A 26,597-nucleotide genomic window follows, 5' to 3' on the forward strand; every position below is an offset into this window, starting at 1 on the left:
TCATATGTTCGTATGTCCCACCAGCCACCCTTTACTTGACCCCAACTGGCTCAGAGGAGCGCTGTCTCTTAGGACCTATCTGGTTCCACAGTTAGTGGAACCTCTGGTAATAATAACTAAAGAGCTCTGCCTCTGTGTCTCAGTGCTGCACTATGGAGAAGGCTATTCCAGAGGCCTTTAATGTACTAGTGGAATTATTAAGGAATGTATCAAGGTGCCTGGAAGTTGCTTTGGAGCCAAGAGGATAAGCAAACAGAATTTGGGGGACCCGTGGGGATCTGAAGGTGGAAGAGTTCTTAATCACCATTGTCATGGACAGATCATTACTTGATGAGAATCACTGCATCTACTCAAGCTCTTTGAAACTGACAGATCCCAATAGGTTGCGAGCTTCTCTTTGATGACTAACCAGCTGACTTCACTAGTTATTCTGAAGTTGTAGTTGACTTCTGGAAAAGGGAGAGCATAAACACATGAAGTTACCTTCAGCCCATTGATCTATCAAGAACAGTATTGTCTACTCACTGGCAACAGCTCTCCAGGGTGTCAGCTGGAGGATTTTTTATATCAGCTTCTACCTGATCCTTTTAACTGAAGATGCCAGAGATTGCACCTGGGACCTTCTGCGTGCCAGGCAAATGTTTTACCACTGAGCGGCAGCTCCTTGATACCATTGCTCCTGTATGCCTAGAGCTCAGGTACCTTCCTATTATTCTGCAGAGCTGTGAGTTTCAGATTATTAGGGACAAGGGCAGAACTGGATGTGACAGAAGACTCTGAATGAGTCCCACTAAACATGAATTGAAGGCCTTAGTACTTTAGTACCTAGCTATCATGGTGGACATTAAAAAATGTGTTTCTCTACTATATCTATTCAATATGTGATAATAAGTTTTCCTAAATGGTGAAGCACACTTTACAATCGAGGCTGCTAAACAAACAGGAAGAATCTTCCATGACCTGCTATGACTTATTTGCAGTGAAATTCACTCAGATTTGCTTTGACTTCAATGCAACACACTCAATTGTAAAGTGTGCTTCACCATTTAATGCTGCCACCCTAAGCAGAATTATACCCTTCTATGCCCAATGGACCTCAAAGGGTGTAACTCTGCTTAGGATGGCCCTGTGAATCTGCACTTGAGATGCTCTTTGCCTCCTGTCCTCATTGTTCTATGATGAATTTCATTTGGCACTCCTGGAGGATGTGAAGCACATTCTCTCGGAGCTTGCAGCATTCTGATTAGCTGGCCCTCTCCATATAAATCTCAGTCCCAAACAGCACTAGAAGCGGTGCTTTTTTTCCTAAAAAAGAAGTGCTGGTACTCATGATGGTTGCCACCCTGGGGGCCTGAGCCTGCCGTCCAAAGTGCCAGTACAGTGTACAGGACCGTACCACCCGGGAAAAGCCCTTACTAGGGCTATCTCTTCCTTAACCCATGTCTGCCTAGTGCTGCTCCTTCTGCCTATCGCATCATCATCATCATCATCATCATCATCATCATCATCATCATCATCATCATCATCATCATCATCATCATCTCTAGCCTGCCTTTTTCACTGAGACTTTACAAAATACGAAAAGCTATCCAATTAGGCGGCGGAGACCTCCAATAAACAAGGCAGTAAGCCTAGGATTGCAGAGCTGGAACATCCATGCAAATGAAAAACAGTCTGAGGCCTGACATACCATCATGAAGAAAAGGGGCTACAAAAGTAGAGAGAACACTGCAGTAAAAAAGAGGTGATATATATTCAATAAACATGCAACAGATTACATTACTATCTCCTACACAAGTGACCTCATGTGCTCTTCCATCATACTACCATTCCAATCGCTGTGTAAAAATGCCCTCCTGAACATTTCCGTTTTGCCCATTCTGCCTTAGCCTCTTGCTCTCCCTTGCTGGTTCTTTACCTCCTGGTAATGCCCAGATCTCTGGATATTTGCCTTCCCCACAGAGCCCACCAATCCAACACTTCTAAAGTTGCAGGAAACAAACCACGGACAGCTGTCAAGTTGCAATAAAGTATTCCAGTGCTATGGAGGGAGGGCAAGGGAGAAATACAGTACTTTAAAAGGGTACTTACGTGGTACAGCAACTCCATACTCCTGTGGATTCTCTGCCACCACCTTCTGCTTGAGTTCATTTAACCGGGACCCCAAAGAACCTGAGGGGACAGAAGAAAAAGGTGTGTCAGTGGGCAGACTGTAAAGGTGCCCTGCAGTAAAAGAAATGGAAAAAAAATACAGGCCAGGAGTAGGCCTCGCTCATTTTACTCTGAGGAACACCTCTGTCAGTGACTGAGATGGGGAGGGGGGCGCTTGGAACATAATGGAAATACAAAGGAGTGGAAGGAACAAGAACCACAATGGTGTCTTGTTCTTCTTATTCATGTGTTTCAACACCATGTCTGAAACAAAAAGTTCATGCCTCTTCCTGAAGGCAGATGGCAAAACCCAGAATGTGGACAGGTGGAGGAAGATGTGAAAGCTCCATTTTGGAAGCAGAGAGAGGAACTGTACTGATGCCTCCAGTTCCCCAGATCTCTATCACATTTGAAGCTCTTCAGAGATTTCAAGGAGGAGGATGTTACCATTATCAATTACTATGCTTGATGCCAGGAAAGTACCTTATAGAAATTAGTTCATTTATGCTTGCAACAAATGAAGACTTGGTTCTTTTCCACGTGTGCCATCCAGAAAAAAAGAGGGAGCTGCCTTCAAGTTGCAAACAAGTTACAGTAATTAAAAGCAGTTGTGCACAACCTTCTTTTAGAGGATCCTTTTACATTCAGAATCTTCTTCCTTTCAAGTAAATATGGTAGTACCATAAAGAGCACACCCACCCTAGAGAGCTGGTGCTTCTATCCCACACAAAAGCTAAACAAAAAAACCCTCAAAGCAAAACAGCTCCTAGAAAAAATGGCAGTTGAAGGAACGGGAGAACAGTGGGGTAATGATAATGTCTGGAGCCCCCATTACGGCCATATGTGCAAATGATGATAACTGTGCTACAACTGACTAGGGTAGAATGTCCCCCGGTGAGGCCTGTCACTAGAATCAGCAGTGGGGCCTTGAAGCCAGGGCTCAGACGGTTCTCAAGTTGGAGATCACTTGAAAGCCCATATATATATACACTAAAATCCTTCCAAGGAGTGTGACAAACAAATTGGAGAATTAAAGGAGAAAGAAAACAACTACCCTACGACTACAACAGTCTAACCTACACATTTCTCACTCAACACCTTTCACCACTGATTCTCTGCACAATAAACAAATGTACATGGTCAGTTGAAACCGCCCAGTCTCTGACCAAGACTGATGCCATCTCTGCAGAACTAGAGAGACAAACAATGAAATCAGGATTGTTGCATATGATCCTCCCTCCCCCGACAGAGTGCCTCACACCTTGCTGAGGAGGCAGGAGTCCCTAAGGCATATCCTTCTCTCCTATGAGGTTTGGAAAGAGATGAGTTTGAGCTCCAGAACCTCTTATTTCAGAAAATGGCCCTCGGTGAGGCAACTGCATCCCTCTCTCACAGAATGACTCACCGATCAAAACCACCAGCCTCTTCCTGTCTCCCGGCTGCTGCTGGTATTTGGTGACTTCCTCATACGTGAGGAGTTCAGACGTCTGAGTTGATTCAACTTGCTTGGTTTCAGGCTGGCTGTTTTGCTTCTCTTTTCGGCTCAGACGGAAGCTCCGTCGCAAGCCAGCTACAAAGCCAGAAACAACTTTATTGCCATGCTTTACCCAACATTTAATTGAAGGTTTCCTTAGCCTGGACTGTTCTTCTACACAGTAATCCAGTAATTCTCAAACTTCAGGAAATCAAGTCCCCCTTCTTTCTCTTTTTTAAAAATTTAAAATATACATCAACTGTCTCTCAAAAAATGGCAATGCTCAACAAAATTTGTAGAACCCATACAATAAAACTATTCAACCAAAACAGAAAGGAGGGGGGAGAATGCTCATAGTCCCAAAAAATCTTCTCTAGCTTTCTAAACACATAGAGATTGGCTCAGGCAGGGTTACAAGGAAGCATTCCAGGTCACAGATGCTGCAGTGGAGAAACCTCTGGCCAAAATCTCCAGCAACCTAACATCCTGAATATACAGGGTTTAAAAACAAAGTTCCCCTCCTGATTTTAATGAATTGCTAATGTGTGCATGTGTGTTCTTAAAACCATCCTTCTCCTCTGGAAGGCAGCTCCAGGGTTGGGCTAGGGCAGGGCCATGTTTCTGGCATCCCTAAAAATGAGGCACCTTGCTAGGGGCTGGGAGGTTGGGGTCAGTTCAGGGAGAACAAGCAGCAGGGTCAGTAAATCAGGACCTTTGGCCAACTTGGCTCTCCCTCATTTATTTATTTAGATACATATATCCCATTTTTCTCCCCAATGGACACCCAAGATGGCTTACAACATCATTCCTTCTGTCTCCATTTTATCTTCACAAGAAGAACTTCATGAGGTAGCTTTGGTTGAGACAGAGAGTGACTGGCCCAAAGTCATCCAGTGAGTTTCCATGGCAGAGTGTGGATTCAAATCTGGATCTCCCAGATTCTAGTCCAACGCTTTAACCATTATACCACCATGCTAGCACTCATGGCAATGTGCACAATAATGGATATGACAGTGAGGGGAACAAACCCTCCACCTGTTCAGGAACACTGGTTTCACTCACCCACCCCCACTGGTGGTTGTTCTAGGATAAGGGAAACTGAGACTGGCACAAGGATCCTAAGCAGCCCTTTAAACTCTCACCTGAGGCCCAACAGGTGGTGAACCAAAAAACAGCTAAGAAGAAGATGGACTGTTTGTTAGCAGCATAATCTCTGGGAGGTCAGGGTTGACCATCTATAGCCCAGGAATATCTAGATGCAGGAGTGGGCCACCAATGTTCTGAAGTCAGTGTGGGGGGGTGATCACCCTCATCAAAATTCTTGAGTTTCAGAATTTCCCCATGAAATAACGGAAAATATACCTGCCAAACAATTTAGCCTTAAAATTTAGACATATCCCATATCATCATAACCATAACCAAAACCATGACAAAAATGCAAAATCCAGCATTAAGTATCTCATCCTCTTTTAAAAGGAAACTGCAAGTTTCTAGGTCTTATATAACAAAACATAACTCTGTGTGAGCAAAGCTGGGTGGTGGGTGGGTATGTTTTAGGTAGACTGGCTTTGTCTGGTGCAGAATCAATTTGTTTCGGGGGGGGGGCTAAGCTCAGAATACACTTTTGGCTCTGAATATATACAGTACAGTAATTTATAGCCCACTTTTCTCGTCAGTGAGGACCCAAAGTGGCTTACATGGTTCTCCTATCCTCTTATTTTCTCTGCACAGCAACACTGTGAAGTAGGTTAGGTCGAGAGTGTGAGACTGGCCCAAGCTCACCCAGCAAGCTTCAGTTGGCAAAGTGAGGATCTGAACTGGCACCTCCCAGATCTTTGCCCGACATTCTAACTACACCACCACTCTGGCTGCCGTGCAAGAAGAAGGCACTGATGTAAGATGCCCACAGTCAAGATCCAAACAGGTTTTAAAAAGTCCAGTTCCTCACCTATATATTGTCCATTGAAGTATCCCTCACAATCACAGTCTTCTGTTAAGAAAGAGAAAAGGGCCAGGATGTTACAAGGAAAAATGTGTATCCTCAATGAGGAAAGAGAGTATCATGTTGTATCTTCAGTGATATCATGGAACATTTGAGGAGCAAGGAGAGCAAAAGGCAGACACTGCAGCTGGACATTCAATTTATAATGCTGTGTGGAGATAATGTTTAAAGGGAAATTACCCTCTCTTACAGACCCCTGACAGCGCACAAAGAAGGAATTTATTTCCTTGGGAAATGCACCTTTTAAGGTAAGGGGGTCAACAAACTTTTTATTTACCAATTTTTTATTTATTTATGTCATTTATAGTCCGCCGTTTTCACTGAGACTCAAGACAGATTAGACAATGCAAGTTATACAAGCAACAGGATGGGATATCCAATAAACAGTGCAATAGGATTTGGATTGCAAAAATTTGGAACCAAGCAGAAATCTGAAAACAGAGCTGAAACAAGACATAAGCATTAACATATGACATTAAATAGGATCATACTTTCAGCCTACCTAAAGAACGAAACTGCATCACAATTCAGTGCAAAAGATCAACAAAGAGCCAGTATAAGAAAGTTTGCGTCACTGAAACTTTACAATTTAACATTACTTATAACTGACTTGTTGGTTAATAATTCATAAAGTTTCCACAGCCCAAACAATGGTTGTTACAAGTCTGCTTTTAGGAAGCGGCATGTGTGAGGCCTCACAATCAGCAATAAATATGCCCGGGGGCACCCTGGGTGGTTATTTCAGTGCACTGGCATAAATCTGTGCGTGGTTTGTACTTGGATTACAAGGAATTGTTTCATCTACCATTTCTCCTCCTGTAAAAGGTCTCTAAAAGCCCTTTAGTCCCATAAAAATCTTTGGTCCATAGAAAACCGGTACAGTGTTTACTGAAATGAAAGACTAGGTTTTTTTCCAGGAATACCATCTTACATTTGCATACAGTAGGGCAAATGGAGGCCACAAGGGACTGACAAAAAGAAAATGGCAGCGATGTGGAAAACTTTGCAAACACATTCCTTCCTGTCCAGACTCTGGGATAATGCACCTGGACTGAGCTCTTTCCCAAAAGCGTATTGAGGATGGGGAAAGGACAATTAGCACGTGATGTCATGTAGATGCTTTTTAAAGAAGTGCTCCAGTTTGGAACTCAGAGCAGAGGAAAACTTCCCTGTGGGAGCCGCCTTTCCTGAGCCTGAAGATGTGGGATATGGCTACAACACCCCTTCCTTCACAACAGGCATTTTGTAGAGGAGAGAATGTTACTAACTTTGTTCAGCTGATTTCTTCACTAACCCACAAAACAGTCTCAAGAACAGGTAGGTAGAAGAAACAAATAACAAACTTCCAGTGGGACCCTAAGGGGCATGCCAAACCAGGGGTTGCTAGTATGCACAGAACAAAAGTTCCACTCCCAACAAGCAACTGGTCAAGCCTCTCAAACTAGGCCACTGAGCACCTGCCTTATTCCAATCACCACTTTCAGGGTCAGTTTCTTTACTGCTCCCATTCAGATCTTGGCCATCTTGTTCCCTTCTGAAAATCATCAAGCACCATATGAGTCCCAAGATGCCCCATTCAAAGATTCTTAGGGACCAAGGCTCTGAAAGACCCTCTCTCTGAAGCCAGGAGCACTTTTTCAAGACTAGGTCTCAATGTACCATTGGTCTGACTCTGCATATGATGTACATCTCTCATACCTCTTCAAAGGAAATGTGGAAACCAAGACAGAGCTGCTGTGGGCCATTCAGACCAGTATGAATGATTGCTTTGAACTGGAAACTATGGGGGAGGGGGAAGGTGGGAGAGAAATAGCCCAGTGCTCTAAGTGCAACTACATAGAAGCATTAAAAGCACAGACACAGCTGTAGTAACACTTGAGGTTCAAAATGATAACCTTCCTATTTGTCCTAGAATCTTTAGATAAAAAACATGAAGGCTGGATCCTACCAGGTATTGTTGTCTGATAGAAAGAGAGGGGGCCCCTTTTAACTGCTTAAAAGGCTATACAAAGAAACGTGGATTCCTCATGGACAAAAGTCATACTGGATGGGGATTATAATGAGGAGAGAAACTGGATATGATGGAATGGAATAGATGGTAGGATCCAACTCATACAGCTAGAAGTGACCAAGCAGCTGCCATTTGCCTGTCAGCCATCCCTAACTACCCACCCATTTATTAATTTATTCATTGAAAACTTTGATATCCCACCATCTGTCCTTAGACTCAAGGCAGCTAATATCACAACCAGATCACAACCATTAACAAGATAAAAACAAACACACAAGGTATATATTTTTTTAAAAAATTAAAAAAACCCAGTACCAATTAAAAACAAACAGGAACCGTGGTGATGTCACAGAATGTTCACAAACATTCCAAGTGCTCACACGCAAGGCCTCTTTTTGGAAAGGGAAAGGGAAGAGAGCTAGGCACGGTCCATTTTACACACTAGAAGGAAACAATCAGCCAAATCTAGTTTCCGAGTCAGGGCTCACAAAGAATACCATCTCGTCTACCTCCTCCTCTCAAACCAAACGTGCAGAAGTGAGACCTGAGTCCATCTACATTAATTTGGAAAGCATGATGTTTACCACTCCAATGAAAGCTATTTTCCTTCCTCCTCACCCAACTGGACATCAAGCATTCTTTGTTCCTTAATGACAGCCACACAGTGAGAGAAAACAAACTAACTCACAAGCTGTACTGATGGGATTAAAATTTAACTGCCAAGCTAATAAAAATATTAATCATCATCATTATTATTATTTATAAAGCATCTCAAAAATTAGGCACCGTACGATGAAGTTAAAAGGCACACGCCTGACTTGGAGCCTTCACAAGCTAAATAGCTGCTCTTTTTCTTGGAAGGCCCATTGCTGAAAGTCAGGAAGGAAAAATTAAAAGCAACACCACTGAGGATCATCAGGAAAATACCTGCTGTGTTCACAAAAGCTCCCAGGAAGCTACACAACGGCTTTTTAAGAAACAGCAGGAGCTTAATCTGTGTGATTACAACAACAAAAAATTACATGGTTAAAAAAAGGCAAATTAATAGCTAAGGAAAATTAAACACGACTGACATTAGCTGCCTCAAGGGTATATTAGAAAAAAAACTCAGTTCCTCCCCCCCCCCCCCCCACACACACTGTATGATGCTAAAAAGGACTGCTACTGCAACAACCTCATTTCAGCCCCTTGATTGCTTGCAAATTCATATAAATGAATCCAGGGCTGAGCTGGAGTAGGAAATGAAGTAAATTAGATTTAGAAGCAAATCAGGCAACCCAGGACTTAGCACACCAGTGCTTTTATTCCCAAGATCCAGTCTGAATCAAGCATCTGCAGGTATGGTTTGTGACTGTGAGACACTGTAACTGTGAGACACTGGCAGTGACACTAAGCAGAGTTATGCCCTTTGAAGTCAATGGGTTTAATAGGTTGTAACTCCACTTAGGCTTCCTCTGTTAGACTGGCACTTATGCTAGTCGCACAAGCACCGATCCTGTCCCGTCTTGCAGGGATGGCCTTTGCTGCTCTCCCCTCCTTCAAGTCACTGTTCAATATCTTCATCTCCCAAAAGCCCCTCCATGATTTTGTCGGTTTGTGTTACTCCTCCTCCACTCTATCGATCCTCAACAATTGATCTTGTCCATCTAACTACAGAACATGAGTTCAGCACATCACGTCTCTCCCCTCTGCCACCTATTCCACCTTCACACTTCAACAGAAATTAAAATAGGAGTAGTAAAATCTGCAAGAGTGAGAACTTCAGGGTCACTCAGACACCTGCTTTTTCTGACAGAGAGACTGAAGGGTTCAGTCCTAGTGAACATGGTGGGATTTTGAAAGATATGTGATAGGACGGCACTGAAGAAAGATGAGCGAAAGCAGTTTTTGTTTCTTATTGTTTTAAAAAATACCCATGTCCCCTTGTCCTCATGATTACTCAGGAAACTTGAACGCATCTCCATTTCTTTCATCTATAACTTCTCTTTATTGACCAAAATAATACTTAGGTTACTTGAAAAACATCAATTTTATTATTTATTTATTAGATTTTCATTCCATTTTTCATCCAAGAATAATACATCAGTCTCCTTTCCTCCCGTTTATCCTCACAACAAGGCTGTGAGGTGCATTAGGCTGAAAGAGAATGTCAGGCTCAAGGTCACGAGGGCAGAGTGCAGATTCGAACCCAAGTCTCCCATATCCTAGTATGACACTAACCACTACAACCCCCTGGAAGTAAAATTATGAGAACTGTGCAAATTGATGTGTGTGTTTAATTATGAATTCTGATTACAGAACCTGGATTTACATACAAAACACATATACAAACGCATAAAAACTCAAATTTTTTTTGAAAGAAATACATGCGGAGATTCAAAAGATCTTAAAAACAGATTTTACAATAAAACCAGAGACTATGTTGTTGGGAATATTGCCAGACAATGTTGAGAATATTATATGAACTATTTAGGTATAAGCTAATAGCAACAAGAGTAGTATTGGCAAGTAAATGGAAAGATGAAAAGTGTCCAACTAGAAAAAACTGGAAGGATAAAATGATAGAATATGTGGCAATGGCAAAATTAACGAATTATATAAATAGAAGACCCATTAAAGAATCTGAAAAGAAATTGGAAAATTAGTTTGCTTATTATAGATAAAGATGAGAAATACAAGATATGAATTAACAATGTAAACTTGGACATGAACAGAGGTTAACAGAGGTTATAGATATGCTGTTTACTTTAAGTTGCAAATTTTTTGAAACAGGCTATAGAAACATATATTATTTAATTTGACTAATAAAGTATAATTAGCATAATTTGGTATATTATAGCATACTATTGTTAGTATTAGAAACGTTTAGATCATAATATGTTTTAAATAATTAGTTTGGAAGTAAGAAAAGTACAACAACAAATATCATTAAATACTCTAAAATACAATGATCAATATTTGATTTTAAAGTGAGATATAGTAAAATAGAGAGAGGAAACATTTCCAGTTGTTATAAATCCAAATAAACAATATATGGCTGTTGTATTCTAGACAATCTTTGTAATGGGTACCTTAATCTTTTTTTAGTATAATTTGTATTTCTGATCCATTTTTGTTTTGTATCCTTTTTATTGCTTAGAAAATAAAAAATATATAGTAAAAAAAAGACTCCAGTTACAGGAGGCTGTTTTTATTTATCATACTGCTTATGTGAAGGAAGAAATCAAAACATTAAATGCTCACTTCAGAATAGGTGAAGAACCTACCTTTCTCGGAAGACTGATCATCTGTGGTTAGCATAAAAAGATAAGAGGCAATAACAGGTTTTTAAAAGATCAAAGAAAAATTTCAATGGAACAGTGGGTGGGAATTAATGGAACTCTGCTCAGATTGTGGTTTTTCAAAGAACAACCTGTGGGCAATTGCAAAGGGAGGCATCATTTATGTGTTTCCTAGAAGTGTGACAAAGGAGACCCTGTAACCACATTTCTGTGTTAATGGGCCACTAGTGCTGGATATTTCTGGATAACTCTCTTTGAATGCATTGAGATCACTGCAGCTTCATTCCCAACTTTTATTTTCCACTGCCATTTTGGTCCAATTTGTCTGACCATTCTGACACATTAGTGGCATCCCTCATTATACAGTTACTAATTTTCACTTCTATGCTCACGTTTGGAGTGAGATTATGGAGTTACACAAATGTTAATTTTTAAAAATACAAGCAATTTTAGTGAGGCAACTGTGGTAACCTCAACAAAAACAAAATAAAAGGTCCATGGGCTTGAAGATCACCATTTTACACTGAGAATTCACTTATGTGACAAACTATCATCCCATGAGGCTTTGTGGGATTCAAACTCGTAAATTCCTACCCTGCAAGACACCTGTTTGTCTTTAAGATGCAACTCTTCTTTTTGTTTTTTTTAGCAAATCAGACCAGCTGGAACTGAAATCTTCCACAGATCCCTGCAAGCCACACAGTGCCCCAAATCCAGCCAGTACAGGCCCATCGGGCCATACCATTGCTATGTTATAAACCACCATATCAGCACAGAGTATCTCCTATGAGCATCTGGCAAACATCCATAAAAGTGATCCAGACATTATAAACATATATGAAGTTAAGTGACCTCCTAAGCGCTGCAATTCAGCAATGGCATATTAGTATATACAGGACACTGTGGCCCCAGAATAACAGTGCAATCCTAAGAAGAGTTATGTCTGTTTAAGCCCAATGATTTAAATGGGCTTAGAAGGTTGTGTTTAGGGTTACACTGTAAATCATGCAATTATACAAGAGAGTAGACGGGAAACAAGGAACCAGCATCCAGGGGCCTCATTAGTCCTGGTAACATACAATGATGCTCTAGATGTTAACCTCCATGGGATAATGTTCTCATGAATCTTCATCACAGCCTTAATAGGCACTGGGAACAATGTCAATGATATCTCCCCGTGTTTGTACAGTGAGCGTGCACTGCAGCTCGGAAGGCCTCGGTCTGCCCTGCGAAGTACTCTACCCCCATTCCCACTAGTCCTACTTTCTCCAATTAAGTTACACAAAAAGTGCACACGGCAGTGGCAAGGACTGGATCTGTTTCAGATGGGGCCAGTCACCAGAGAGAATGGGGTCTGAACCAAAATGAGATGCTGGAAGCAGATGCCAAAAATCAAGGGTCTGGAAACCCTCCTGGGAGTTCACCTTGGAGTTCACCCTACCCGTAGCCCGGCAACCATCAGAGTCAGAGTTCCTCCTGTGCTATAGGATACCTCTCTGCTGTGAGACTGACTGACACTCTTTTCTGGTCGGAATTGCATTTAAAAAGCAAGCCCCAACCCATTCCATCTCTGCCTCTTAATGGTTGTTTCAGTGCCCTTGTTGATTTGCAGTGTGAATGCAGAACTATCTGTAGGTGTTTACTATCTGTGCAAATTACCCCAGGGAGTCATTTGCATCAGGAAGCCAATGTAGGGAGAAAGGGTTAACCCCTTGTCCCCAAGCATTGCAACCCCAATCCACACCTCCTCCTCCTGCAACATATATTAATAAAAGGTTTAAAAGATGAAGCAAACCAATTGCAGATCTCCAACATCTTCTCTAGTTGCTTCCTTAGAGGACACACAGATGTTGCGGCATATGGCTTCCCGAAACATTATCTACACTTGACTTATGGAGAAATTGGTAACATCTTTTGCCTTGTGCAGAGTCTGCAATGCAGAAGCAGTTAGGAATTTACTGTTTACAGACAGGTTTTTAAAATGGCAATTTTAAGGGGACCCACTCTAATCGCCTTCTCTAGCCCCAGTCCCATGATCAACTGCAATCAGATGCCATCCCCGCTTTAGAAAGCAACTTCATTCTTTCCATTTTGCACCTGAGCAAAGACACAAAATGGTAAAGCACAAGTGCTGAGAAGGCCATGGAAGCAGTAGCCTGGTCTGTTTCCGGTTGTTGTTTTGAGTTTTTAAAAAGGACAGACTTTTACATTCACTCCGCCCTCCCTCCAACTAAATTTTGCATCCTGAGCTCAGAACAAAGCCTGGAATTTGAAGACCCCGTGAGGGTCTCGGCATTTTTAAAAAGCAGCACAATTAATGCCAACAGGGGCCTTGCAGCACTTTGAAGATGAATGGATTGTATAGTGGTCCAAACTGACGACAACCTACTTTGTCGGTTAGATGCATGAAGCAGGCATTCCTCCATGAAAGCTTCTACCACAGTTAAGTCTTCCACATGCTGCAAAACTGCTGTCTGATGCACACACATATCTCAAGGCCACACTGTCCTTGTTCCATCACAACATTCCATGCACAGGAGGACCCACATCACCTCAGACTGGATGCCCTGAAACATCGGATCGCTCCTCCTTTCTGTACTCTTTGCTTTCACAAGCTGCCTGCACAGGGATATTTCATCCTCCTTGGTTTGCTGCAAATACTCCTTATATAAGCTGCCTTTCCAATCCCCTCCTAGGGTTGGTTCCTCCCCTCCATGCTTTCATCCAATCGGGTGGGGCTTGATGATGTGATGGGGCTGCCCAACTCGACTACTTAACTCAGACTTAACCTTACTCTACCTATTCTAGATGTATCCTGACTAAGTTGAAGCGGCTGTCAGCAGAGGTCAGTTGTACCTACAAGACTAGGGCAAATCTCATTGCCAGATACCTTGTTTTATTTTTGCTGGGGAAAGTGTTACCAAATGAGTACTATTCACACACTGAGAAAAAGAAGAGGTACAGGAATGTGGTATTCTCCCCATAGGGAAAACCTCTATCTGCCTCTTCTCAAATGCTGCAACTCCTGATGGTTTCCTATAGCAAAAGGACTTTGTGGTGGAATGGGATAGTGCAAAAGATCAGCATCTAAAGAGATGTACATGTGGACCGGAGTTTAGGAGGGGGTCACAATTAGACATGGGCATGATCCAAAAAACAATCCCGATTTAGCTGATCGTGATTCCGCGGTGGCGCCGAACCCAGGTACCCAAACCTCACCGATCAAGTCCCGTTTCCGATACAGAATCGGGAATCGGGAATCGGGAATCGGGAAGGCTGACATGGGAGGGCGCCCCACGGTTTCCAGCGCTAAAGGAATGGTGGGTGAGGAGGATGGTGGCCACCGGGCCCGGCAGGCCCATGGAGGCGGTGGCAAGCTGCCTCCCCTCAGGGGGCGGGGAGGTCTGTCCCCACGGGAGTGTGCCGGTACTGTCACGGGGGCGGGGAACCAGAGGAGATAGCTCCCTATTCCCTAATTCCCTATACGCTGAAGCCCAAAGCTAAAGCTCCCTCTCTCTCTCTCTCTTGCGCTTTCTCTCTCCAAAAGCAGCAAGCAAGAGCTCGCCTCTGTCCCACTCCACCCACGAGCGGAAAGTGAAACTTTGTTGCACAGCACATGGCTATTTATAAAGCCTGGGTCTGCTACGCAGGAGGGCTGTGTTTGGCCGTAAGAGCTGCTTCTCCGGCTTTGCAGGGATGAGATTCGAGCACCCATGGATACAGAAGAACACCCCCTTCCCCCACCCTCCCCTCTCTTCTCCCAAATGGACGAGACGGGCGCGCGCTTTTCTGGCTGCTCCGTGGTTGGAAGGAAGCCCTGCTGATCAAGGAAAGCTGGGCTTCCATTCGCGTTTCCAGAGCGACAGAAGGAGGGCAAACAGCTCTGGCATTCCCCAGGCTCCATTTCCATGGGGCTCCATTCCCTCGGGAACAGATGGCTGGTGCCAGACTGTCTGCAGACTGCAATCCTGAACGTAAACCAATTGATCCAATTGAGACCCGATAGAGTGCCCTACCCGAGTGCTGAACTGGGAGCCGTGGACAGAACCAATCAGCCTGGTCCCGATGGCGCAAACGCCAAAATCGGGGCAATTTTCAGTTCGTAATTCCGATCGTGCCCATGTCTAGTCACAATTGAAGAATTCCCCTCTGAAACCCTCCATTGCTTTGTCCCTGATCTTATGCCCCTGAAACCACAATTATCAAGATAACTCCAATAATTTGCAATCCTGTGCAAATTTAATCGAAGGAGTTACTCAGGAGTTACACGTGGCTCTTAGACATGCCACATGTGGCTCTTCTGAGAGTTCAACTGGAGGGAGACTTTTAACATAGGGAACCTTTGAAAAAATCCAGCTCAATAATCAAGAGTTCTGGAGAACCTGAAAACTTGCACACTCTTTTGTGCCATGAGTCTGACATGCAAGCCCTTCCACTCACTCCAGATAAGGGCTGGGCAAAGGTTCATCAGTAGTGGGGAGAGACAACCCTACTTCCTCAGAGGTACTCTTAATTTAATAGGTTACAGTTATACACATTTAATATTAATACTTGTATCTTATTGTGTGTGCACGTTCAGGGAATATAATAGTCGTGTGGTTCTTTTGGCTGATGGAAAATGTGAATGTGGCTCTCCACCATGGTTCTAGTCTAAATCTGTGGATTAGACTGGAGTAACTCTGAGTAGGAGTGCACTGACAGCTTGCGCCTAAGGCCTCTCTTACCCACAATACACATAGGTGCAAATCTGGCCCTTATGGAGGGCAGAATACTCTACAGAGGGTAATATGTAGGGAAGGCTTGTGGCAAAATCCATTTGGCAGGGTTGGTTTTGGAGTCCTGTGCTGAGTTTCAAAAACAATATTGGCAAGGTGAAAAAGATCCAGAGGAACGCTACACAGATAACCCAAGCGATTAGACAGCAAAACAAGAGATGGCTAGATGGAAATGCACTAGGCTTAGCCTAGAGAACAGACTGCTAAAGGACAAGATAGCAAAATGGTTAACAAATATTTGGAGCCCAGAAAGACAAAAAGGAACAACTGTTCATGCCGTTAATTTAGGACTAGCTAGGTTGCTTAAACTATCTGGTTTACATGCAACATTGGAATGACTTCCAAAATCTAAGAACCACTTAGCCTAGGAAGGATGTGGCATCTTCTTCTTTCGTAAAAATGGCTGGAATGACTCATGTTACAGATGTTCCCGAACGCCTGGTTTTTCGTCAGAAGACTGGTACAATCAGAAATTTCTGGCTGTAGGATTGCTTTCAAAATCTTTCCCCTCTGATGGCTTCATCTCCCTGCCACCCCTCCTTGTGCCCACGTGAGGCTCGCCTTCCTTGTCACAAGCCACATTCCTCATATGACTCCCACCCACCTCCAAGTGATACATGACTGCTGGCCAGCTGTGCTACTCAAATGGCATGCTCCCTGTGGCTTCAAGCTCAGGACCTTCAAGTGACTGCCATTAAAACTCAACAAATAAAACTGGCTAAAATGAACCAAAAATGCAAGTGCCGAGGATAGGGGCGGGGGGGGGGGGGGAGATGTGCAGTCACTTACAGAGTGGTTTTGTTGCACTTCTGGTGTTGTGCAGCATGCCAATGGCTCTTCTGTAGATCAGGCGCCTAAATACAAAAACAGTAGTTGTCATTCAGAGATGGGGGGGGGGGGAGTATAAAGTATCAAACAACAGTGAAGACAGAAATCAGCAAGGGGGGAAATTCAGTGCTTCAAGCTAAATGGTGAGCAGAGTGATGTACTTCTATGGTGGAAGATGCTGAGAGGCAAGTCCTCTGATCTGGAAGGCCTTGATCTGGATCCTGAGAGTGCGGGATTGTTTCTACTTGCTAGGTGATGATAATAACAACAACAACAACAACAACAACATTCGATTTATATACCACCCTTCAGGACAACTTAATGCCCACTCAGAGCGGTTTACAAAGTGTTATGATTACCCCACAACAATCACCCTGTGAGGTGGGTGGGGCTGAGAGAACTCCAGAGAACTGTTACTCGCCCAAGGTCACCCAGCTATACTGTACGTGCCAAAATGCATACTTTTATTTTCTTTAGATGTTCCAGGAATGTTATCTATTTAAAATATTTATAGGCCCACCTTTCTCCCAGATCACTGGAACCAAGGCTGGAAACCACAATAAAAACATTACCCCGCAACAAATCCATAATTACAAAGACAAAATTAAAAATAAGTGTCATGGAGAAAAAGCTTTAAAATGCAAGACACCCACCTTGAGGAGGCAAAGGATGATACAGTGACTTTATTAAAACTAAGCCGGTCTGGGTTTGATCAGTGCTTGGGTGGGAGACCTTCTGGAAACCTTATGAAAGCCACCTTGAGTTCCATGATGGACCACTTCACAGCCACCTGGTTTGTGGGGCTGAGACAGTTTCACTTGCACTGAAGGATAATTTCTGGATACAGGCCATTTGTCTCTGCTGGTTCTGCTGCATTTGCCAACAGCCTTTGACAAGGCCGATCACTCTATTTTATTAAATTGTTTGGAATGTGGGTAGATAGTAAAGGGATGGCCCTTTGATGGCTTGTGTCTTTTTAAAATTCTGGACAGGCTCAAAGAGTTTCTACGGGAGAGGCAGCAGCATCAGTTTAAGATCTGTCCTGCGGAGTGCTACAGAGGCCAGTGTTGCAATCAACAACACACTTCAATATTTATGTTAGGTCGCAAAATGAGATCATCCCACACTTTGGGGTTGGGTGTCACCAATATCCTGAGATGACACCTGCCCTGAAGGTCTTTGTCTAAGCCCCCGGATGCTGCTGCATCAATTTTGAATCTCGTCTCGAGGCTGTGGCCAATCAGCTAAGACAGAACAAGCTGGTGAGTAACCAAGCAGGATGAAGGAGAGGCTGCTCAGTAACTGCAATTTCCAAACCATCTTGAACACATCTATCAAGGTCACCTCTTCACCATGGCTCTCCAGGATCTCAGCTAGTGATCCTTCGCATCATTGGAGATGCCAGGGATTGAACCTGAGACCTTCTGCACACAGAGTGGATGCTCTATCACTGAGCCACAGCTCCACTCCAAAAGCAGCTCTATTCAAAGCACATTGCAGTAATCTGGTTGACTACAATCCTAAACAGAGTTACATCCTTCTGAGCCCACCAACTTTAATGGACTCAAATGGGTACAAATCTGTTTAGGATTGCACTGTCAGCCGATCTTCATTTTTATTTTACTCACGCTATTTATACTCTGCCTTTTTCACTGAGATTCAAGGAGGATTAGACAATGTAATTCAATACGATCAACAGCGGAGACATTCGATAAACAGTACAATAGGGTACAGATTGCAGAATTTGAAAACGAGCAGAAATCTGACAGAGCTGAAACAGCTGAAACGAAACATAAGCAATTTGATATGACATAATAAATACTAATGGACAGAGCACAGTAGTACGGCCTACAGGTCTCTATTCCTTTATCGAAGCATCTCTCAACCATTTCCTTACAGTATAGCCCTACTACCTGTATAAGAACGCCCCCCCTGACCAATTCAGTTTCGCACAGTTTGAGGAAAGCCAGGAGAGTGGGAGCTTTCCTGCCCTCTTCAGGCAGGCTGTTCCATAAGGTGGGAGCCTCTACACAGTATTTAAGTTCTCACCACCAAGCGAATTACACATTCTGTGCTTGTTGTACATTTAAAATGTCCCACTCTTCAGAAACAAAAAATATGGTTGTCCCTTTGATAGGGAAGCAGCTGCCATGAATCCAACCACTAGACCTACTCTGTAAGCCAATCCAGGAATTCAGGTGTGAGACCTACGTTTACTCAACAGGAGCCATGCAAACAGCTGGTGCGTTAATGTGTTTGTTCAAGGGCCAAGAGGAGGCAGGAGGGAGCTTTCTTTGGAAAGGAAGTGCTCCTGCAGCTTCACTGGGGAGAGGGAGGGGGGAGGATTAGTCTCCACTCCCCCTTTTAACAGACACGCCACATGTACAAAATGGGAAAGATTAAGCCATTTGCAGTGCTACAGGATTCTCTCTTATGGGTCTCAGGAGTTTTATTACTTTTCCAGATTTTGGCCACAGGAGTTGTCTGAAGATGAATATTCAAAGGAAAGACTGTGATTAAGAGTGGAAGGCAAACACCCTGCAAGATGCAGAGCATTCATTTCCATTACCATCGATTTGTTCCCTCCTCGGCATGAAAAAAAATCAATTTTAAGGAAAAAGAAAAATTCACAGTAGCTAAGCTTTTCAGAGGCAAATTCTGTTGTCAAAACCCTTGAGAGGTTGCAGAGGCTGACCAGAAAAATGGGGTCCAGATGTCAAGGGTGTAAAATTTTGCTGTGGGTGATGCTAGTCCTCCGAGCCAGTAGAACTCGCCTCTCACACAAATTTCTATCTTGCTCTTACCTCAAGGAGCTCAGGGTGCCACATGTGATTCTTACCTCAATTCTCCACAGTAAGCCAGGCTGAGAGATACTGACAGTTACCACATTATGGAGTACAGGTCCAGGGCCCCCACCCTGCGTCCTGTGTAACTGTCACCCAAGAGTTTCTCAGTTCCCATGACAGCAGGCTCAATTTGGGTCACAACTGTGTCATATATGAAGAAGGGGCTTCAGACTCCCCCTCCTGCACCATTTTCCTCATAGTCCTGGTGAGGGGCCTCTACTTGGTCCATTGGGGAAATCCCTGTTTTCACACAGGTTTCCCTCATGGGCCAAATAATGCCCCCATCACAAACTGTTTCAGGTCAGGAAAATGGTGAGGGAGAGGCTGAAGTTCCTTCTCCATACACAACACAAGCACAAATCAGGCAGATCCAGGAACTGAAGAATTCATGACTGACTGTGACAAGAGGTGAGAAGCCAGGGCCCATCCTCTGTACTCCATAATGTAGAAATAAAAAAGAGGCCTGCGAGATCAGTCCGGTGGTCCATCTAGTCTATCATCTTGTCTCACAAAGTGGCTAACCAGTTGCGATGGAGGGCCAACCACAGGGCATAAAAGCCAAGGCCTTCCCCTGAAGTTGTCTCTTGGCATTGGTATTCGGAGGTTTATTGCCTCTGAATGTGGAGGTTCCCTTTAGTCATCACGGCTAGTAGCCACTGATAAACCCTGCCTAACTCCCTTTTAAAGCTGTCTATGTCTATGGCGACCACTCTATCCTTCCCCTAGCAGTGAATTCCACATCTTAATCACTCATAAGCTCTCTAAGCGTGGGGGGCAAGGTTGTTCAGTGACTTGCATAACTGAGCAAATGTTTGAACTCAACAGCTTGCATGGTATCATTAGACTCAAATACAGAATTCAGTATCAAGAATAAGATTTAACGTGACAAAATAACTATTAAAAGGGATATTTCTACAATTTTTACTTGCAGAAAAAACTTAGAAGCACATGAGTTGTCATGCATGCAAGCGCAAAAACCTTGAGATTCCAAAGGCTTCCAAAGGTAAAGGATTTTGGGGGCTCCAATGCAAACATAACTGAGCATTCCCACCACCCACCGTTCCCTACCTTTATTCATAATTCAGTCACTCCAGTTATTACCCCCTCCCCAAACAACTCATTCAATCTGAATCTTGGAAGCAGAATACATTAGGGTGCATAAACATATGGAAATATGCGCAATCTAGGCACAAAAGAGATGTTTCTGCAGTGCAGAATGTGGGTCTGGAGTTTGACTCAGAGGGTTGGGTCCTACCAGTTCTTCTGGCAGAGAAAGTACAAGATGGGGGCCCTTTTCGATTACCAAAATGGTTATGCCAAGAAGCGTGGCACCTCTATTTGCAAAAGCAATAAGGGACGGGAAGAACTGACAGGATCTAGCCTAGTCTGCTGAATGCTGCACTGTACTCAAAAAACAGAATCTCGCATTTAGCCTGCCATTTGTAAGATTCAAAGAGAGTTCTGCAGTAATTAATAGAACAGGTTAATTCCAATCAATTCACAATACATTAGACTCCCAGAACAGGACACGGAATGAAGGTTGAGGAGCTCTTTCTAACAGAGCTCTGGATCTCTCTGGGTAGCCACATGACTGAGAAAACCGACCTTTTTAGAAATGTAGCCTTCATTCTTTCTCCTGACCCCAAAAGGCAAGCAACCCCATTTGATTCACCCCTCTCAGCATCATTGTTAGACTGAATGAAAATCTCAGTAACTAAATGAAACCAAAGAAGACAAGTGGCAGCATTAACATCTGCCAGGAATTTTCAAATTTCAGATGCCTTGGGAGTGGCAGTGATGTCTAAGTAGCACTCTGCACAAGCTCAGAGGCACTTATGTCACTTAGCAGGACCAAAATTCAAGCAAACGAGTAAATAAGCAAGCATACAGGGAAAACATCAGGCATGACAAATTCAAGGCCTTGACCAAAATTTAGCTAGGGTGTGGTTGTTCTCCAGCCCAAACCACAAAAATGACCTGGTCATATACATTTAATTGGAGGGCAATATCGTCTCTGAATAAGAACAATGTCAGGAACAGGTAAATGCTATTTTCCTTTTTTTTTTGAAAAATTTTTATTGGATGGGTTCACAAACATACACAAAAATCATTATCATTTTCTACCCTATAACATTTTCCCCATCCTTCCCCCCCCTTTTTTCCTGGTGACTCCCAGCAGTTTTCCATACCCAACTTAATCTAAAAAGTGTATCATATAAATTCTTAAAGTCTATAATGTATATCTATATTATACATACTAATCAAGTCTCTTTACTTATCTTAACTATCTACACTTACTATATTACTTATCTTAATTAAAAATGTAAAAATTATATGTAATAATAGGTACATATACTAAATAAAATACATATATATGTGTAACATACTATTCCTTACATACCAATTATCTATATTATCTATATTTCACATATATTCCCTATAACCTTATTACTCAAACTTATACTCCCCTGTAAATATACTATACTAATCCAATAAAATACAGTAAAATATACCCCTTTTTAAACTTAAGTAAGTTTCTATCTCCCCTTCAATTCTCCAAAGCCCACAGTTTCCCCTTCATGTCCCACTTTTTCTCCATATATTTCTTAAATTTTTCCTAGCTTGATGTATAATCCAATTCTTCTTGTTCTTTCAATTTCCTTGTTAATTTGTACATTTCTGCCATATTCAAAACTTTCAGAATCCAGTCTTCCATAGATGGTATCTCCTGAGTCTTCCACAACTGTGCATAACACATTCTGGCCGCCGTAATCATATAAAACACCATAACTCTGTCCATTTTATCAAAATCTTCTAGGTTCATACATAAATGCTATTTTCCATTTACAAAGAAGTTACAGAATTTGAATAGATGTGGGAAATGAAGAACATGTCCAGTCCAAACCCTTGCTATAAAGGATAAATTATTTACCCAGTGCCATACACAGACCAGCCTACAAAATCTGGAGTGCACTATGAGAAAGACAGATGCATGAGCATCTCTTTGCTATAGAGCAAAGAGAGATGATTCAGGTGAGTAAGCCAAGTCACATAAAGCACAGAAAGGCAAAAAGAAAGAAAAACAATACTGGCACAGGGAATCAGTGGTCAAATTGTACCCATGCCCTAAATCCAACAATCAAAAGTGAGAAAGACTACCCAATGTAATTGTTGTGTGTGTGTGTGTTATGTGCAGTCAAGTCACCTTCGACCTGTGGTGACCCTATGAATGAAAGACCTCCAAACTGTCCTATCATTAACAGACTTGCTCAGATCCTGCAAACTGGAGGACGTGGCTTCTTTTATTAAGTCAAGCCATCTTGTTTCAGGTTTTCTTCTTTTCCTGCTGCCTTCCACTTTTCCTAGCATTACTGACTTTTCCAGAGAATCTTGACTTCTCATGATGCGACCAAAGTACGATAGCCTTAGTCTTGTCATTTTCGCTTCTAAGGAGAATTCAAGCTTGATTTGATCTAGTACCCACTTATTTGTCTTTTTGGCTGTCCAAGGCATCTGCAAAACTCTCCTCCAGCACCACATAATGGAATTGTTACTGGAGTACAAATCCCCAACATTCTTTTTAAAGCCATGAGAGACCCTGAGAACCCAAATGGTCTTTGGGCAGGCATACTGCGGGTAGGAAACATTGAAAAAGAAGAATTTCCTGGCTGTTGGACTGAAACCAGACTGATCCATGCAAAGCATCAACACCGTACTTAACCAGTTAAGACTTTCAGCGCAATTCCAACTCCAGTTACTCCTGACTGAATCCATTTATGACAAAGGATTCAGACTGCAGTAACCCTGCATAGGACTGCACTGTTCAGCCCTTCTCAGAGAGAACCAATTCATGTTTGTAAGGTAAAGTCCACACATGCTAAAGTGGCCACAAGTGGAAAATGATGTGTGGACTCTTCAGTCTCTTGAACTGGGCCAAAAAGAAGAAATAAATATAAAGACGGCTATTTATTTCTATAATATATAGAAAATATATTAATGGTGGTGGTGGTGGAGGAGGAGGAAAGTGTTGTCAAGTTGCAGACAACTCTATATGGTTTTCAAGGCAAGAGATGAAGACAGGTTGGTTTGTGATCACCTGTCTCTGCACTGAGACTGTCTCCCATCCAAGTAATAATCGGGGCCAACCCTGCTTAGATTCTGAGATCTGGCAGTACCAGGCTAGCCTGGACCATCCAGGTCAGGGCATAGAAAATATACAGACTCTTCTGAACAGAAGTATTACCAAATTGCAATGAAACTGAGGCTACAATAACCCAATTCAAAGAGGTTCAAAGAATTTTGTATTGTTGACAAAGCATTCGAACTCGCCTACTTACACTCCGGCCTCATCCACGGTCTTTGCTTCTAACCCAGCACAGGCCCAGAAACAGCACCTCCCATCCCAATTGTCCAACTAACCTTTCTTGGAACTGTTTCGAGGGGATCAGCCCTGCCCGAAGGTTCGTGTCCCCTACACGCTTGGCCTGCCACCACGTTGGGTCATCCTGGCTCACCACCTCCAAGATGTGTCTTCTCTGAAACGGCAGCCCAGCTTCCTGGCAAGGGATGGCTTTATCCTCTTTGGGGTTGTAGGAGAAAAGGGCTCTCATGAACACCTGGGGGAGAACAAATTAAAATCAGGGCCCATCCTGTAGCTATTCTGCGGTGCTTGACACAGACACAGGGTTGGATGTAGTCAATCTTTTCACTAAGCTCTCACCCAGTCCCTCTCTTTATCACAGCCCATCAGTCATGAGCTTTGGTCCTGCAAATCCCCTGATCCCCAGCAGAGGATTTTTTGGTGCTTTCATTTTTCATCAGCAGAAAAGGTAGCTGGATCCAACCTATAGAATTTTACAGACCACAGAACTCATCATCCTGAACTGCAAACATCCCTGAAATTTTATGTCCCTAAACAAATAAAAATTAAATTAGATGGGACAGGGAGAAAAGCTGCTGCTGCTCTTTGCCATTTAAAAATACTGGCACCGGGATTTGCAATTTAAGGAAGCATTCACCAATGGCACGTTTTTTTTAAAAAATGCAGTAGAAAAACAGAAAAAGGAAGATCACATAATATTTACATTTAATCAAGCCCGAATTCTCCCTAGAAGCTAAAATAACAAAACTGAGGCTATCATACTTTGGTCACATCATGAGAAGACAAGATTCTCTGGAAAAGTCAACAATGCTAGGAAAAGTGGAAGGCAGTAGGAAAAGAGGAAGATCTAAAACGAGATGGATTGACTCAATAAAAGAAGCCACGTCCTCCAGTTTGCAGGATCTGAGCAAGTCTGTTAACCTGCATCTTGGAAGTTTTTCATTCATACAGTCACCATAGGTCGGAGGTGACTTGGTGGCACATAACACACACATGGACAAAATTGGGAGGGGCATTTAAAACACTACAGAATACCTGAATGTCTTTTTGTAAGAATACTCAGAGTATGAAGTCATTCTATAAAAACGCATGCACACACAGCATTCTTCTTATCTGGCTTGCCCTGCAAAGACTAATGTGCTGTTAATACTTGCTTTTACTAAAGTATGAGCAATCCTAAGCAGAAGTAAGTCCTATTTTTATTCAATGGGGCTTACTCCCAGGAAAATGTTCTTAGCATTGCAGCAGGTGTAGATAAACCTTTGGCAAACACGACTGTACCACAAAGGAATATTTTTTTCATTCTAAATGATCAGATGTCTGTGATTTCCTTACAGAAAAGCCTGCATCTCTCTTCTGACAGCAGGACAGTGGTTTTATTGGCCTCAATCAACAGCAATCTTCCAGTCTTTCAAAACATGCACACAAAGGGGTTCAGCTGCATCCGGAAAATACTCAATTCCTTTCCACTTAATGGAAAAACAGAAAAATCTAACCACTCCCTCCTCTTCCCTTTCCCACACAACAAAGATCCACAGGCTACTCTCCTCCCAAGAGTGTTATTCTACTTTTGAATTGATGGGTATGCTTATTGTTTATTCATATGAACACATGATAGCTACCTTATCCATCAAGGTCTATCAATGCTCTGGCTGGCAGCAACTCTCCAAGGTATCAGGCAGAGGTCTTTCACATAACTTACTGCCTGATGTATTGTCGAAGGCTTTCACGGCCGGAGAACGATGGTTGTTATGGGTTTTCCGGGCTGTATTGCCGTGGTCTTGGCATTGTAGTTCCTGACGTTTCGCCAGCAGCTGTGGCTGGCATCTTCAGAGGTGTAGCACCAAAAGACAGAGATCTCTCAGTGTCACAGTGAGACACGCTGTGACACTGAGAGATCTCTGTCTTTTGGTGCTACACCTCTGAAGATGCCAGCCACAGCTGCTGGCGAAACGTCAGGAACTACAATGCCAAGACCACGGCAATACAGCCCGGAAAACCCACAACAACCATTACTGCCTGATCTCTTTAGATGAGAGATGTCAGGCGGTTGAACTTGGGTCTAGGGGTGTGCAAAGGCACACCGTTTCGGTATTCTTGTTTCAGTTATTACCGAAACAAGAAACCGTTTCGGTAATCGCTAATACCGAAATGGCAAGCTGTTTCAGTATTCGCGATTCGGCAATTGTTTCGGTATTTTGGCTTGTTTTGGTAATGCATTTCAATGGGAAAAAGCCTCCCCAGGTTTCCCTGAAGCCTGGGAGAGGCATTTTCCCACAGAATCAAGACAAACTTGGTGGGAACCTTCCTCTAACTCCTCTCTAACAACTCCCCAAGTTTCAGACAGATTGGACCAAACCAGGTCCCCCTATCCTCGCCTAAAAAGGGAAAGGTTTTCGCTTGCTGCTGCTAATCTCTTATTTTGTGCTTGCTGCTGCTGATCTTCATTATTTCCTATGGGGAAAAAATGAAGAGGCAGGCTTGTCTTGCCAGGGGTGGCATTTTGCATGCAAAATGCCCCCAACCCTCAGGGGCCCTTCTCCCACCTTTCCTCCCACCCCCCACCAAGGCTCAGCCAGCTCCCACTTGGGGGGCCTCCCAAAGTAGGTGCTCTCCCCCCCCGCCCGGCAAGACAAGCCTCTGTTATTTCCCAGCTGGAAATAGTGGAGAAAGGGGGGGGGAGAACCTACTTTGGGAGGCCCCCCAAGTGGGAGCTGGCTGAGCCTTGGTGGGGGGTGGGAGGAAAGGTGGGAGAAGGGCCCCTGAGGGTTGGGGGCATTTTGCATGCAAAATGCCACCCCTGGCAAGACAAGCCTGCCTCTTCATTTTTTCCCCATAGGAAATAATG

The 26,597-nt window shown here is 43.2% G+C and overlaps 1 protein-coding gene across 1 annotated transcript in view; it reads right to left on the reverse strand.

The window, feature by feature from the left end:
- Window positions 1-26,597, reverse strand: part of MPP3 (MAGUK p55 scaffold protein 3) — a 78,464-nt gene that overhangs the window by 21,793 nt on the left and 30,074 nt on the right. Inside the window, exons 9-14 of the mRNA XM_054994699.1 lie at window positions 23,788-23,984; window positions 16,484-16,548; window positions 10,905-10,925; window positions 5,574-5,615; window positions 3,557-3,721; window positions 2,092-2,172 (exon numbers count right to left, since the gene is read on the reverse strand). Of these exons, the coding sequence (XP_054850674.1) occupies window positions 2,092-2,172; window positions 3,557-3,721; window positions 5,574-5,615; window positions 10,905-10,925; window positions 16,484-16,548; window positions 23,788-23,984 (571 nt within the window). The remainder of the gene's footprint in view (window positions 1-2,091; window positions 2,173-3,556; window positions 3,722-5,573; window positions 5,616-10,904; window positions 10,926-16,483; window positions 16,549-23,787; window positions 23,985-26,597) is intronic.

Source organism: Eublepharis macularius, chromosome 12 (genome assembly GCF_028583425.1).
Source record: "Eublepharis macularius isolate TG4126 chromosome 12, MPM_Emac_v1.0, whole genome shotgun sequence".
NCBI classification, from domain to species: domain Eukaryota; kingdom Metazoa; phylum Chordata; class Lepidosauria; order Squamata; family Eublepharidae; genus Eublepharis; species Eublepharis macularius.